The following is a 15,936-nucleotide window of genomic DNA, read 5'->3' as shown; positions in this document are numbered from 1 at the left end:
CTGTTACCTAAGTAACTCTAGATACAAGTACAGTTCTTACATAATCTTTAAGCTTTAGCCTTCTAGCTGCATATAGTCTTCGACTGCGTCAACATATAGAATGTTATCATCTCTATTTGAAAAAATATCCTGATTTTGAAGTGACAGAATACAATCCCTAATAAAGGCTGATCACTAGCACGATTTTGCAAATTCTTATGAGTTCATCTTGTGCCATAACGAACTGTTATATGTTTTGCAGTAGCAAAATATCTTTGGTTTTATTTTTTGCCTATAAAGCTGTAATGTAAAAACTAAATATGTCTGCCTCTATTAGTAAAAAAAAAGGATGTTTGGATTTAACTCCATGTATCCAAGAGCAACACCAAGCACTGAAGTATAGAAAACTGTGATGTAATGTTTTCTCATCTCAAGGTACATCAGCCAAGAAACTCCACCACCCCCCTCCCCAAAATACATATTGAAGAAGCCAGCAACTCTGTACAAAGCATATAGGACAATATATACAGGAATTGTATCTTGTTGCTGCATCTGACACCATTTATATGGAAATTGTACACTTATTTAGAAAATGGAGCTCTGTAATATAACTGAATGTGGTATAGAATCTGAATTTTAATCAAGCAGCCCTGTGTTACTGTAAACGAAGCTGGTGTCAGCCCTCGGGCTGTTGAGGAAACATCAGCTACACATACAATTGATTAATTCCAAATACACAAAATTATTTTTATTGTTAATAGAAAACATTCCTTAAAAGCAAGACAACACATATACACTTTCAATACATTGACGGTATTTCAGTTATTTCACAGATTGTGTTTCAAATACAGTGAGAAAAATCTTACCTATTTTAATAACCTAAGCAAGCAATTCACTTGAAATGAAATGGGAACTCAAGTACATGTGATAAATCATAACATAAACTGCAGGCAAAGTTCATGCAAGGTTTGTGATCTCATTTGGTGATCATCTTGTTTCAGGCTTTTCAAAATACAAAATTGGATTTGGTTCGATAAATTGCTAGAATTTCACTTTTCCAGCTGAATATTTTCCATTTTTAGTCCTTTCTGTTTTAAAAATGACATTCTGTGCAATCCAGAACAAGCTTATTAATTTGGCAGTAGTGCTGCTATTTTGGTAAAGTAATTATAAAGGTTACATTGCAACAGTTAAGCAAACACAAAACTGTTTAATTAATTAGTAGCTTAAATGCATTTAACGATGCATCAAATTGTTGCCATCAAGTTTACTGTATGCCGACATAGTTTTATACACTGAAATTCAACATCAGTGTCTACATTGCCAATGCAATGTATTTGGAGATTTCTGAATTTTCAAAACCAACTTCATTCAGTTTGCAGTTCATTAAGGAATTCTTTTGATGGTTCAGCATTCTCCTCTGGCACCTTACCAGCTTCTTCATTCTGCTGGCTCTGATTAGGTGGCTCAGAAGCAATATCCAACTGTTTTTTTACTTCTTCACTATGGCGGCTTTGGCAATGGGTTAGATGTTTCTTAAACCCTCTAGGGAAATTCGACTCAAAATTGCAACGTGGACATTTAAGCAAACTCTGACTATGAGAAGCAACATGGTTCTTAAGGTGAGATTCCAAAAGAAATGCCTTTCCACACACATCACATTTGTATGGGCTATGCACATTATGTTTATTAACCAAATGGTGTAAAACAGCTCCCTTTTTCATAGCCCGGCAGCAGCAGATTTTACAATAGTATTTCCCTTTGCCACGCTTCATATATTTTGCTATCTCTTCTTCTGAGATGAAAGCTTCCTTCTCTTCTGTAAACTGCAACACACACTGAGGCGGAGTAGGAGTAACATCAATTTTAGTTTCTTTATTTTGGTCAGGAGACTCTGTATCAAATTGTTCCTGATCACTGTTGGATTCCTGTTCCTTTATGTCTGATGTTTCCATTTCAGTATTTCCACTTTCACTACTATTTAACTCTGTGTTAGAAATCTCAAGATTTTCTTTCTTGGCTTTTTTCTTTGGACAGGTATATATTTCTTCTGCAGGTTCCTTGGGTTGTATGGGCTGTTCTTTTGGAATTAACAAACTACTGAATGGATTTTCTCCTTCTGGATGCTCATGGAAGAAATCTTTATTACTGGATTCATTAAGAGTCTGCAGGTCTGAAAAAACAGGTGCAGCCGGTGGACTGAAATCCTTGATAGTTTTGTGAACTTCCATGCCTGTTGCTTCAACTGGTTTGTGGGTATCTGTATTCTGTACTGGCTTCTGATCTGAAGAAATTGATTTCTGGATCTCAGATGAAAGTGAACGTTTGGGGGGTTCTGCAAAGAAACTTTGCTTCTCAAGGGAATCGGGAGATGGCTTCGGCAGTTCAGCAAAGGTTCCATGTTTCTGGATTTCAGGAGAAACTGCAGGAGACTTCAGCAATTCATGTGAGAGACTAGGTGACTTCTGAGAGTCTGAGAAGGGAGCATGCTCCTGGATTTCAGGAGAAACAACAGCATGTTTCTGAGGATCTGGGAAGAAGGAATGCTTTGGGGCATCTGGGGAGACGGGAGTTGGTCTATGAGATTCCGAAAATACAACCGGTTTGGGGGTTTCAGGAAAAGCTATGTGAGCTTCATGGAAGAAGGAACGTTTTTGCATGTCTGTGGAAACAGGAGGTACAGATTTTTTGGATTCAGGAAATAGGGCCCGTTTTCGGGATTCAGGAAACAAAGCACGTTTCTGCAACTCAGAAGAAACAAAAGTAGTCGGCTTTTGAGTCTCTGGGAAGAAAGGAGATTTTCTGGACTCGGAGGAAAATTTCCAAGGATCAGGAGATATAGAAGGGGTAGGTTTACGTTGCTCAGAAAAGAAGGGCTGTTTCCAAATATCAGGTGACATAGGGGGGCCAGGTTTCCTCAGCTCTGCAGGCATTGGAGGATGAGCCGGTGGTGCTATGGATGGTGATGGCCTCCATGTGTCGGGAGACAAAACAGGTTTCCAACCTTCAGGATAAACAGAAGAAATGGGTTTCCATGGTTCTGAGGAAGCAAGACTAGATTTTGGAGATTCAGGCATGGGGGTAGATTTCCAAGTATCCGGCATAAACTTCTGAGATTCTGAGGACATCATATTTCCAGGCCTTCGGGGTTCTGAAGCAGGTTTCCTGGGCTCAAGTGACATTGATGAAGGTGGTTTGGGGGACCAAGGTGAAATAGTGATAGATTTCTGCTGCTCATGTGAAATACTACCAGCAGATCGCCAGGTTTCTGGAACAGGTCTCCAGGGATCTGGAGACAGTGGAGGGTCAGGTTTACGTGGTTCGGGTGAAAGTGCTGAAGCAGGCCTCCTCATTTGAGAAATATGCCTACGAGAGTCTGTGGATAGACCAGCAATAGGCTTCTTAAGCTCTGGAGATACAGCTGGCGAGTGCCTGCGGGGCTCTGGAGATACAGCTGGTGAATGCCTGCGGGGCTCTGGAGATACAGCTGGTGAGTGCTTGCGGGGCTCTGGAGACACAGTCGGCGAGTGCCTACGAGGCTCTGGAGACACAGCTGGAGCAAATTTCTGTGTTTCAGACATAACCACAGGTGGAGATGCAGGCTGGGCAGACTTTTGGGCCTCTAGCGATACAGGTGGAATGGGTTTCTGTGGTTCTGAAGATATAAAGGAAGCGGATTTTTCTGATTCTACAACAGGGAGGGATTTTTGTATTTCAATGTATGTGGGTGTCACAGGTTTCTGTTGCTCTAATAATAAAGCAGGGAGAGATTTTGGTATCTCTGCAATCTCTATTGAAGCAGGCTTCAGTGGTTCTGGAGTGACGGAAAGAGGGGGTTTCAGTGTTTCAGAGGACACAAGTGGAACAGGATTTGGAAGTTCTGGTACAACAGGAGCAGGTTTTTGTGCCTCCAAACATGCAACTGAAACAAACTTTTGATGTTCTATGGTTGTTGATGAAATAGGCTTCTGTATCTTAGAATGTAGTCCCACATCAGACTTTGGCAGTTCAGGAGGAGCAGGCTTTTGAGAATCAGGAGTACATTTTTGTGTTTCAGGAGACTGAGACGGCTTTTGAGGTTCCACAAAGACAGGCTTTTTGAGGGATTCAGTTTCCAACACACCTTTCTGGTTTTCCTTCTGTTTGTCTGACAATGAGTGTTGTGCCGTGATATGATAATAGACATTACAGTACATTTTGCTGGTAAAAAAGCATTTGTGGCAGTGAAATAACTTTGCACTTTTCTGGTAAAATATAAGTTTCCCTAATCCTGCAGTATCCATTTCATCACAGAACTCAGGGTGAATTGTACCCATATGAATTTGTATATTCTCATAGTCAGAGCCTCTGAAATTACAGTGATCGCATTCTAGGCGTTCTGTTGTTTTATGCAAAATCTTCAACATGTCCATTTTTCTACTGTCAGCTTGCATAACACTACACATGTTCCGAGCCGCAAACTGCACTATACCTGAAATAAAAGGTTTTTTAAAAAATTAGTTCATAAATTGTTGGAATATAATTCAACTCTTAAATGATTGCTCAATTATTGTTAAAATATAATTGATTTTTGAATAGCAGCTCACCCAAAGAAAAAAAATTAAATGTTATACTGCCACAACCCAGCTAGAGAGGAGCATGTTAATATTGCCAACCTTTCATTCTTTATACAAAGTTTTAATATAAAATCTCTTCACTGTTTACAGAAGCAACAACATACTTATGAATTCAAGCTGTTTTTACCAGCTCTACATGGCTCACTTGGTTGCAAAAAGACTAAAAAGCAAACATTGTATAAAGAACACCAAGTCAATTCTAGTCTCAAAAAGAAAAAGAAAGGAGCTATTATTAATAGATTGCTCTTTATCCATTGATTTAAATATGTGGGTTGTGAATTAGACTTATACTGTTGTTCTCAATTTGCCTGTTGATGTACTTTATACTATTTTTGGAGGGGGCCATATAAGCAGCCTGATTGAATGTTCCATAAACAAACCCCAGATGGAAGAATATATAACAACTCATTTTATTTTTGCAACTTGTGCTCAATACCAAATATTCCAAAGTATTATATTCTATTTAAAATAGTGAAACATATTTTGTTGAGACCTTATTTCAAAACTGGCAATTATAACTAAAAGACAGATTATTTATTTAATGTTTATATTTCTTCAAACTTATCCAACTCTATTAGAATGGATAGCATAGTGCTTATTAGCACAACTTTTAGCACAATTAGCAATCTAAGAAAAATCTAAAATCTAAGAAATCTAAAAATCTAAGAAACTTAGCAGATTCAGGAGGCATAATGGAGATGGAAGGGAAAAACAGAGAGTTGGATTGCACAAATAGAAGTCTACGGATGCTATGTTAAAAATAATTCAAAATAACTAAATTATTTTCTGCAATTATATACAATGCATTTTATTATACAATATATACAGCGATGGGATTCAAAATTTTCGCTACCGGTTTGGTGGGTGTGGCTAGGTGGGGGAAAGCATGTGATTGAGTGGGCATGGCCAACATGACATCACTCACACCCGCCCCTACTCAGTCACATCCCCCCACCTAGCCACGCCCACAGGAAAAGGTAGGAAATTGTTTACAATTTTTCTTCAGAATATAAGTAATATATACTTCACATTATTAATGTACACTTCACTATATTGACCAGACACTATATCTGATCTGGATGTTCATTGCTTATCTGATAAATCGTCTTATTTCAGCACTTAATAAGCATTTCATGTTAACCAAATGACCTTTGCACTGTAACCTTGCTTCAGATTCAAAAGAATATCAAAATGGTCAAAAAGCTTTTGAATTCTGTGTTCTGCTTTACAGAAGAAATACTGTTTCCTTTACACAGTTCAATCATTTAGAGATTAAAGCATTTAACAGTTTAGTTTACAGAGAACAACTGTAATGAGTACTTTAAGGTACACTTGATTGCTATTTATAATGGTTTTGCAGAAAACTAGTGTTTACCTAGTTTCCAGCAAAAAATAGCCCATATAGGTTTGCCTAATGACTTAAGCATTTGCTTAACAACCACCACAAAAAAGTCATAAAGGTGGGTTGGGGTCACATTTTATGACCATCATGACTTAATACTATAATTGCCAGGTTCATTTATGGTCATACGTTGAGGACTATCTGTAATAAAAAAAAATCTGCCCAGCTAAACGTCTTTTAGATTTTTTAAAAAAATCCTGTATTTAGACATTATCACATTCAGTTTACTTTTTTGCTGTGACTTAAATTTTAAGATGCTTAATTGTACAATCTTGAATGTTATCATAAGCAATAAAATAATGCAGCCATCTTAAGAAACAGCATATAAATTGTCTAAATATGTGAGGCTGCATTATGCGCAGAGGGCAATTGGACAGGAATTGCTGGTAGTAGTAGACGAATACTCAAATACCTAATACCTGAAAATGTTTCCAATAAATCTATGCTATTTTGGCACATCAAATTAAGTCCCACACATTGGCGCAACAGGTTTAGAAATGGCAGGGTTCAGTGCTCCAAACATTTCTCCTTCCTCGCAGATTGGTTAATTGATCTGCAACTCAATTTCTGAGTCCTTAGGAAAATCAAATAAACTGTCTCAGATTATGAGCTGTAAAACCCTAGACAATATTTTAACCACATTTTAACCACACATGCCTTATGGCTAGCCTTTAAAATATAATTACAATGTTTTGAAACAGTGGGACAAATCTGTTTTTTTTTTCCTAAGAGGTTTTTGGAGAGAGGCAAAATGTTGAGAATAGTAGAAAGACATGCAATATTTTACTTTAAAATATTTTAAATAGTTGCTGTATGCTGCTAAACTATGAGTATGAAATATCATTTTTGCCTGCTTAGGTAGACATTGAAAAACAGAACCCTATATCTGAACATCAACACTGCAGTAAATGAAAGAAAGTGATATATTCCAGATTTTAATCCTCCACCATGAATTTTTTAAAAGACTTGGTTTTTAAAAAAAAGATAAACCTCAAAAAATACATTTATAACGTAAGATATGTCAGACTAACTTTCTGAATCATTACTATTTTCTACTTTTTGACATATTTATTCTGAAGATTTGTCTATACTTAAAAGAGTTTTTGTTCCTTCATATTATTTTAATTCTTGCATTGAGGTATTTCAATGTATAGAATAATGTATTTCGTTATCTTACAAATCATTTAAAACAAAATGAACAAGAAAAGATTTAGTTTTCCCAAAGTTTTCAATTTTTCAGAAAACAAACAGAATTCTCATATTGATATAGAGGAATACAAGGAAGTTACATTTTCCTTGTATTCCTCCGTATCAATATGAAAATTGATACAGGGATATATCTAGTCTTAAAATTAATATTTTATACTTCAAATAGACTTGGGGAGAATGGAAACTTTTCACATAAGCAATACAAGGTTTGAAATTTCCAAGTTGTAATATCGGATCAGCAATCTTGATCTCAAAAAAATGTACAGTACTGTGCAAAAGCTGTAAATAGGTGTGAAAAAATGCTGTAAACAAAGAATGCTTTCAGAAATATAAATAATGATTGTTTGTTTTTGTCAATTTTAAAAATGCAAAGTGAGCGAACAAAAGAAAAATTGAAATCAAATCAATATTTGGTGTGACCACCCTTTGCCTTCAAAACAGCAGCAATACTTCTAGGTACACTTGCACACAGTTTTTGAAGGAACTCGGCTGGTAGGTTGTTCCAAACATCTTGGAGAACTAACCACAGATCTTCTGTGGATGTAGGCTTTCTCGCATCCTTCTGTCTCTTCATGTAATCCCAGATACACTCGATGATGTTGAGATCAGGGCTCTGTCGGGGCCATGCCATCACTTCCAGTACTTCTTGTTCTTCTTGACGCTGAAGATAGTTCTTAATGACTTTGGCTGTATGCTTGGGGTCGTTGTCCTGCGGCAGAATAAATTTGGGGCCAATCAAAACGCCTCCCTGATGGTTTTGTATGATGGATAAGTATCTGCTTGCATTTCTCAGCATTGAGAAAACCATTAATCCTGACCAAATCTCCAATTCCATTTGCAGAAATGCAGCCCCAAACGTTCAAGGAACCTCCACCATGCTTCACTGTTGCCAGCAGACACTCATTATTGTACCACTTGCCAGCCCTTCGATGAAAAAACTGCCTTCTGCTACAGCCAAATATTTCAAATTTTGACTCATCAGCCCAGAGCACCTGTTGCCATTTTTCTGCACCCCAGTTCCTATGTTTTTGTGCATACTTTAGTCACTTTGCCTTGTTCCCACGTTGGAGGTATGACTTTGTGGCTGCAACTCAATGAAGATCACTTCTGGCCAGACTTCTCCGGACAGTAGATGGGTGTACCTGGGTCCCACTGGTTTCTGCCAGTTCTGAGCTGATGGCACTGCTGGACATCTTCCGATTTTGACGGGTAATAAGCTTGATGTGTCTTTCATCCGCTTCACTAAGTTTCCTTGGCCGACCACTGCGTCTACGATCCTCAACCTTGCCCGTTTCTTTGTGCTTCTTCAAAAGAGCTTGAACAGCACATCTTGAAACCCCAGTCTGCTTTGAAATCTTTGTCTGGGAGAGACCTTGTTGATGCAGTATAACTACCTTGTGTCTTGTGGCTGTGCTTAATCTTGCCATGACATGAAACTGTCTTTCACAACCTCACCTTGGTAGCAAAGTTTGGCTGTTCCTCACCCAGTTTTAAGCCTCCTACACAGCTGTTTCTGTTTCAGTTCATGACTGGGTTTCAACCTATGTGTGACATTGATGATTAGCACCTGTTTGGTATAATTGGTGGCTCATACACCTGACTATAATCTTGCAAAATCCCTGACTTTGCACAAGTGTACCTATGAGAATTGATGCTGGTTTGAAGGCAAAAAGTAGTAACACCAAATATTGATTTGATTTAGATTTTTCTTTTGTTCGCTCACTTTGCATTTTGAAAATTGACAAAAATAAACAATCATTATTTATATTTCTGGAAGCATTCTTTGTTTACAGCATTTTTTCACACCTGCCTAAAACTTTTGCACAGTACTGTAAATCATATATAGTTAGTGCTTTACTGGGAGACTGCCAGGAAATCTGCCTATAAACTAGACTAGGAAATCATGAAAACATGATTCCTAATAGATAGCAAACCTCTTGATACTGCACAAAAGAAAAATATTCATATCCATGTAGTCACTAAGAATAATTTAAGGAACATTTTAATCCAGTTTTCAAGACTCAACCATAAAGAAATAAAGTATTTTTTGTGCTCATGTGTACACACCTTGGAGTCATTCTTCATTCTTAGGGACTATCTAGACACCTCCCCACATTTTCCTTTTTTAGAAGTGATTTGTCCTTGCTTTCTTCTTAGGGCTGAGGGGAAAAGTTACCCACCTGATTTTGCAGGACTAAAGGCAGGACTAGAATTAGTGGTTTTCTGGTTTTTAGGGAGGTACAAAGTATTGGGCACAAATTGTTCCAAGGGCAGAACAATCAGTTTTGAATAGTTCAGGCCCTATTGAAATATACGTATTTGAGGCTGGATCCACGTAGGGAATAAAATGGGATTATTTTAATCTGAGCAGATGTAGAGGTGGGGAACAAGGATACTAGTGGTTAAAAGAGGGAGTAGAAAGGGCAGGGAAAGTCAGGGATTGGCAGCCTAGTGGGATATGCTGTGGTAGAACATGGACAGAGCATGAGGGAAGAGAGGAAAAGTCACAGGAAGATCAGAGGTGGATGAGTTGGTGGGATATGTTGGACACTGGGAAAGAGAACGTAAGTATTGGAGTGATGAGGGCTAGGTGAGATATGACACATTGAAAACTGATGAGGTGGAAGAAGAGGAGGTTTGACTTGGTCTCTCACTTGAAATTTGTTTCATCCGAACCCAGAATAAATAAAAGCATTCCAGGTTCGGGTCAGCCAAAAACAAAGCTGAAGTTCTGCAAAAGTGCTGCAGTTTGACACTTGACCTTAGGTTTTGACTTCTTTCACCATTTCTGCAAATTACATTATTTTTTTTAAAAAAAAATACTCCTGTCAACGCAATTTAAATTTGTGTTTATACCCAATTCTGCAGAAAGTAACATTTCCCTTTAAACACCGGATAAGTGCGGTTAAAACTAGCTGATGGACACAGGTTTCCATATGTAAGGGCAAACGAATCCTAAAAGATGTGTGACTTTGCATTAAGAGTAATTTAAAATACAATTGACTATGTATGCATGACAGTTTAAAGCAGTGTTTCCCAACCTTGGCAACTTGAAGGTGTCCGGACTTCAACTCCCAGAATTCTGGGAGTTGAAGTCCGGACACCTTCAAGTTGCCACGGTTGAGAACAATACTTTAAACGCTGCCTGCATCCTTGTGCCGCTAGACTAGAGGGGGGCTGTAGTCTGGCGCAGCTGGAGAGCCCCCCCAAACCCAGAAAAGGTTTGTATTGGCTGGATGCAAGAAAACATGCTGTAATCTGACACCATTCTCTTTTCCTCGCCCCCAGAAATCGATCAATCGCCCCGTCCGGTTAAATTTAAGCTCAAGACTGAATTCTGGCAGGGATCCGATACGGCCCTGCATGGAGGTAGCGGGCGGGGGGGCAGCGCTCCCGCGACTCCCGTAGTGAAAACGTGAGGCAAAAACGCCTGAACCTGGGCAGTTGGGCGCAAAACGCGCTCTGGACGGAAAAGCGGAAGGGACAAACCTTGGCGTGGTGGGAACGCGAAAAGCGGAGCAGGGCGGGGCGGGACGGGGGAGAGTGGAAAAGAGGGAGACTCCAGAGCCACGCTCAGCGCGAGCCGCGCAAACACGCCCTTCCCGATTCCTTTTCCCTCCGAAGAATAACCTTCCCTCCCTCCCGTTGTCAGGCAAAGCGAAGGGCAATATACCTACCAGGAGAAAACGACCGTTTACGGAGGGAAGAGAGAGAGAGAGACGCTCTGACCCAACAGCCTCACGACAATGGCGACAGAATCTACAGAGCACGGAGATGGAAGATGGGGGCGGGGAGCGGGGGGGGGGCACCGCAGTGGATGGGACAAAGAAAAAGAGGCCTGACGCACCGAAGAACCGGTTTTTGATTGGCTAGCGTCGCCCACTTGATTTTCCCCCAACGGCGGCGGCTTGGAAATAGCCCCTCCTCCGCTGTGAAGTTTGGCGCAGGCGCCAGGCAAAGGAGGGCGGCGCCCCCTGAGGGCGAAGCGGCTCGCGCGCTTTTTTGATGGGTGGGTGGGTAGATGGGAGGCCGTGCGGGGTCGCGTGACGTGAGAAGCCTCGAAGCGGGCCAGATCAGCCCGTGGGTTGTTAGGCTCGCGGGGGTGGGTGGGTGGGTGGTGTCAATGTATTGATTTTCTGCAAAGTCGATTGCAGAAAATACGACTTCAGCAACAGAGTGGTCAATGCCTAGAATGCACTAACTGACACTCTTGTTACATCTTCAAATCCTCATAACTTTTAACCTTAAACTGTCTACTATTGACCTCATCCCATTCCTAAGAGGTCTGTAAGGGGCGTGCATAAGCGCACCATCCCGCCTACCATCCCTGTGGTACTGTCCCCATTCATTCATACTCATGTTTATTCTTATACCTATTATCTTGTAAATGTTTGACAAATAAATAAAATAAAATAAAAATACCTTGAGCATTGAGTTCACATATTTAGGAATCGTACTGAGCACCTCATGTGAATACCGTGGTGGTAATATGAAGAATGGTTGCAGGAACTGGGTATGTCTAGCTTAAGAGAAAGAAGGACTAGGGGAGACATGATAGCAGTGTTCCAATATCTCAGGGGTTGCCACAAAGAAGAGGGAGTCAAACTATTCTCCAAGGCACCTGAGGGTAGAACAAGAAGCAATGGGTGGAAACTAATCAAGGAGAGAAGCAACTTGGAACTGAGGAGAAATTTCCTGACAGTTAGAACAATTAATCAGTGGAACAGCTTGCCTCCAGAAGTTGTGAATGCCCCAACACTGGAAGTCTTTAAGAAGATGTTGGATAGCTATTTGTCTGAAATGGTATAGGGTTTCCTGCCTAGGCAAGGGGTTGGACTAGAAGACCTCCAAGGTCCCTTCCAACTCTACTATTGTATTATATTGTAATGGCCATCAGCTTAGAAGCTTTTAAAAAACGACTAGAGAAAATGAAGAATAAGGATTATTGATGAAACTCCTCATGAACTGGATACATTTGAATCCAAATATCCTAAACAAGGCTTGCCATGCACCAAGCAAGGCACTTAACATTTCATTGAACAGGTGAATTCACTATTTAATTGGCTCTCTATTCTCAAATTGTATATGTATGAATGAGGTGTTAATGTTTAAAAGCCCATTAAAGTTTATATGCCACAATACATTTTAGTGTTTCAAATGTCACTATCCTTTGGTAACTTCACACAAAATAATATTACACAATGAAGATTAGACTTTGGCTTACCACCAGCGTGCTTCTAGAACCTGCTATTTTTTAAAAAATTAACATGATGATAATGGGGGAAAAAGTTTAAATATATTTTAAAATCAAAGCTAGGGATTTTGTCCCATCTCTTTAACTATTCAACTGCAACCTCCTGCAGTTTTACAAATGCAATATATTCAGAGTGCAAGTGTGGCTCATGCTTAGAAAGATTAGTTTGTTTAGTTTGATATATAAATCCAAAATTATGAGTTGTAGCAAATGAATTAGCAAGCATATTTGCAAATGCTGGAAATAGTATACAGGTAGTCCCTGATTATCAAGGGGTTGGATGGAATCAAGTGAGCCTTCAAGTGACCATGCCTCATTATATTAACATTTTTGCTGTGGTTATTAAGTAAATCTGGCTTTCTCTATTGACTTTGTCAGAAACCCACTGCGAAAGTTGCAAATGGTAATCACATCACTGCAGGAGGCTGCAACCATTGTAAATGTGCGGGTTGCCAAAAACCCAAATTTTGATCATGTGATGGCAGAGGTGCTACGATGGTCATAATTAGGAGGACTGGTCATGTCACTTTTAGCACTGTCATAACTTTGAATGGTCACTCAATGAATGGTCATAAATTGAGGACTACCTGTATCAAAACTGGCCTTCGTGGTATGAGCAACGATAATGAGTTCCATGCCCAATTAGTTCAGAAGCTCATCACTTTTGGACCTGCAAATTGAGGATTTAAAAAAAAAAACCTTAGCAAATGGATTAGTATAAATATATGAAGACAATCTATGTAGGACTGAATTGTAAGGAGAAAAAATTCAGGGTAGAGGAAAGAAAACCTGGTTTCATGTATCACTCAAAATAATTTAAAATATAATCTCAGAATTCTGAATAAGGGCTAATTGCTACATAGAAACTCAATTTCAAATCTGGAATAACGAAAAAGTTCATGTTCTGAAAACACAAGCAACTCCTCAGTGTGTTTTGAATCAAATTATGCAGTATTACCCAGTGGTTGAAAGAAACCGAGGCCTCAAAATGTAAAATCACTTTGCAAGTTGTAAAAGTTCAACTTAAAGTAAAAGCTAAAGTTGTATTTTCTAAGGCTTGTAAAACTGGTATGGCCACAGTTACTATGGTTAATTTGGTTTTCCTTTTCCTTTAGGTAAAGAGGGTTATCCAGGTTTTTTTTGTCGACTAAAGCATATTCTGCTGACCTCTAGTGGCTGACAACTTTACAATCAATAGTAAACTACTAGAACTTAAGTACTGTACAGATTGGTCTGAGAAATTAGATAAGCCTATTAAGAGATTTTTTTTCTCTTTTACTTAGATAAAACATTGAAAGAAAAGAATGTATGTGTCTGTGTAAACAAAACAATATTCAAAGTGCAGAAATCCCATATACTGTATGTCTGGACCTCAGAATTATTTAAGTTCCTTTTAAAAATATGCTATGACATATTTTATTTATTTATATCTCATCTGTATTATTTTTACAAATTAACTCAAAGCAGCAAACATACCCAACAGGCTTTCTTCTTCCTATTTTCTCTACAACAACCCTGTGAGGTGAATTGGGCTGAGAGTGTGTGCCTGGCCCAAGGTCACCCAGCTGCCTTTCATGGTCAAGGCAGGACTTGAACCTATGGGCCTTTGCTTTCTAGCCAGGTGCCTTAATCACTAGACCTAGGCTCTCTTATTAAAGCCCATAAGTGATTATTCCATATAAGAGAAAGAATTAGTGTAACTGGAAGACCATGAGTTCTAGTCCTTCCTTGAACACAAAGCCAGTCAGATGATCTTATGCTGGTCACTTTCTCTCAGTCCACTTTTGAAAAACCTTGCCAAGAGCCTTGTCTTAACAATCTCCAAAAATTGGACATGATTGAATGGAAGGGAAAAAAAATATTTGTGTATTCTGGAGTTCAAGGTAATGTTCAAAGGATTTCCTTGTTCATTTTTTTTTCTGAAACCACCTCCCTATAACGATGGTTAGTATGAGAGTGACTAGCTCAAATTCTCAGTGAGTTTCCATGGCTGGGGGTGGAGCTGAAGGTGAGTCTTCCTGGTATTTATCCAAAACCATTCTAGAAAATATTTCTAATCCTAACTACACCAACATAGAAGAGAACTATTGATGTGATTGAGCCAAGGTTAAATATTTCAAACTGCCATTGATTTCAATGAAAGCTATCAACTACATGCAATTAACTATGTCAAAAGTTTAATTGGAAGAAAGAGCCCATGAACTCAGTAGCAAGTTCGGGTAAGTTTGTTTAGCAAATGCTAATTTGGTCTGCAAAGTTGCCATTTTAACTTTCAAGGTTTGAGTTGTATCTTACTGTAACTGGGAATCTCATATTGTACTGAGTTCTTTAAATAAGCAGTTTATTTTTCCCTCCACAATTCTTGGAGACTGCTTGGACAAGATTCTTGGCAAGGTTTTTCAAATGCGGTTTGCCATTGCCACCTTATGAGACCTGATCTTAACTAGTCATTGATGAAAAGTATGACTACAGATAGTCCTCAACATATGACTGGTGCCCCCCCCCCCAAAAAAACTACCTATAACCTAAGTTCAAAGTTCTGATATCCAGACCCTACCCTTGGTACCATAACTGCATTTATGACTGTTTCTCGCAGGACCACAATGTACATTTTTGTTTCTGGTTTCTGCAAAAGAACAAGGTTTGCTTAATGAATGCAGTTTGTTTAACAGCCACCAAAAAAGTCTCATAAAATTAGGTGCAGTCACATGATCTACTTTATGACCATCATAACTCATGACCAGAATTGCCAGCTCAGTTGTGGTTATAAGTCAAAGACTACCTGTATATGATGTCTGGTGAGAAATGAACCATTAGTGTTATTAGTAATTTTGTATTCAACCTTTCCTGCCAAAAAAGGTCCTTAAAATGGCTAATAACAGAAAATGAAATTAGAATGGAAATAAATACAAATATTAAAAGTGCCAAATTAAAACATGCTTCTAGACATTGTTAAAATGCACAATACATTCCCTAGGCTTATTCTGATGCAGTTTTGGAATGACCATTAATAGCATCCTCTAGGAATAGCTACAGTTGCTCATCTAATGTGTTTTAATAGCTTGTGACTGTTACATCCACTAAAGGTACCCATTTTATTACTGGACTATGGCCAGTGAAGGGGATTGGTTTTAAACTTTCCCTGGTTTCTTTCTGCTTGCTTGCTTTAAGTGTGTTCAGCATTACATTTGGTACATCCTTGTCCAATGAAATGGATCTTTTAGGTACGTTTTGAAGAACTGGCTCTTCCATAGACATTGGGCTAAGACATGGTGGGGTTCAATTTTTATTTATTTTTGCTACAATGTTTGAAGTCTCCTGATTGTTGTCTGATTTATGTTTTGAATTTGTACATACCCAGAGTCACTTTGAGTGGTTGGCTTACAAATGTGATAAATGCACACATTTTACCTAGAACTGGGTAACCTGGAGCAAAACACTGTTTCGCAGCCAAGGAATCAGGCAATGGCAATCCA

At 38.9% G+C, this 15,936-nt stretch overlaps 1 protein-coding gene across 3 annotated transcripts; it reads right to left on the bottom strand.

Moving 5' to 3' along the window:
• Positions 1-705: 705 nt before the first annotated feature.
• On the bottom strand, positions 706-14,075 carry CHAMP1 (chromosome alignment maintaining phosphoprotein 1). 3 transcript variants are annotated; one of them, XM_081947081.1, is made up of 3 exons: positions 13,937-14,075; positions 13,048-13,130; positions 706-4,450 (listed from the first exon to the last, which is right to left on the bottom strand). In XM_081947081.1, the coding sequence occupies exons 2-3, from the start codon at positions 13,094-13,096 to the stop codon at positions 1,347-1,349; spliced, it is 3,153 nt and encodes a 1,050-aa protein (XP_081803207.1). In that variant the 5' UTR covers positions 13,097-13,130; positions 13,937-14,075; the 3' UTR covers positions 706-1,346. The 3 variants fall into 3 exon arrangements, with proteins under 3 accessions (XP_081803207.1, XP_081803208.1, XP_081803209.1); XM_081947082.1 differs by lacking the exons at positions 13,048-13,130; positions 13,937-14,075 and adding exons at positions 9,861-9,994; positions 10,884-11,122; XM_081947083.1 differs by lacking the exons at positions 13,048-13,130; positions 13,937-14,075 and adding an exon at positions 10,884-11,120.
• Positions 14,076-15,936: the final 1,861 nt, after the last annotated feature.

Source organism: Natrix helvetica (assembly GCF_964273705.1).
Source record: "Natrix helvetica genome assembly, chromosome: 3".
Taxonomy (NCBI): domain Eukaryota; kingdom Metazoa; phylum Chordata; class Lepidosauria; order Squamata; family Natricidae; genus Natrix; species Natrix helvetica.
This window is presented reverse-complemented; position numbering and strand designations above follow the sequence as displayed.

Coding starts and splice junctions, on each gene's coding strand:
- CHAMP1 (XM_081947081.1), bottom strand. CDS start 13,096: ATGGAACTCATTATCGTTGCTCATACCACGAAGGCCAGTTTTGATACA. Junction 4,451..13,047: donor GAAGGCCAGTTTTGATACAG/GTAGTCCTCAAT, acceptor CTTTTATTTCAG/GTATAGTGCAGTTTGCGGCT.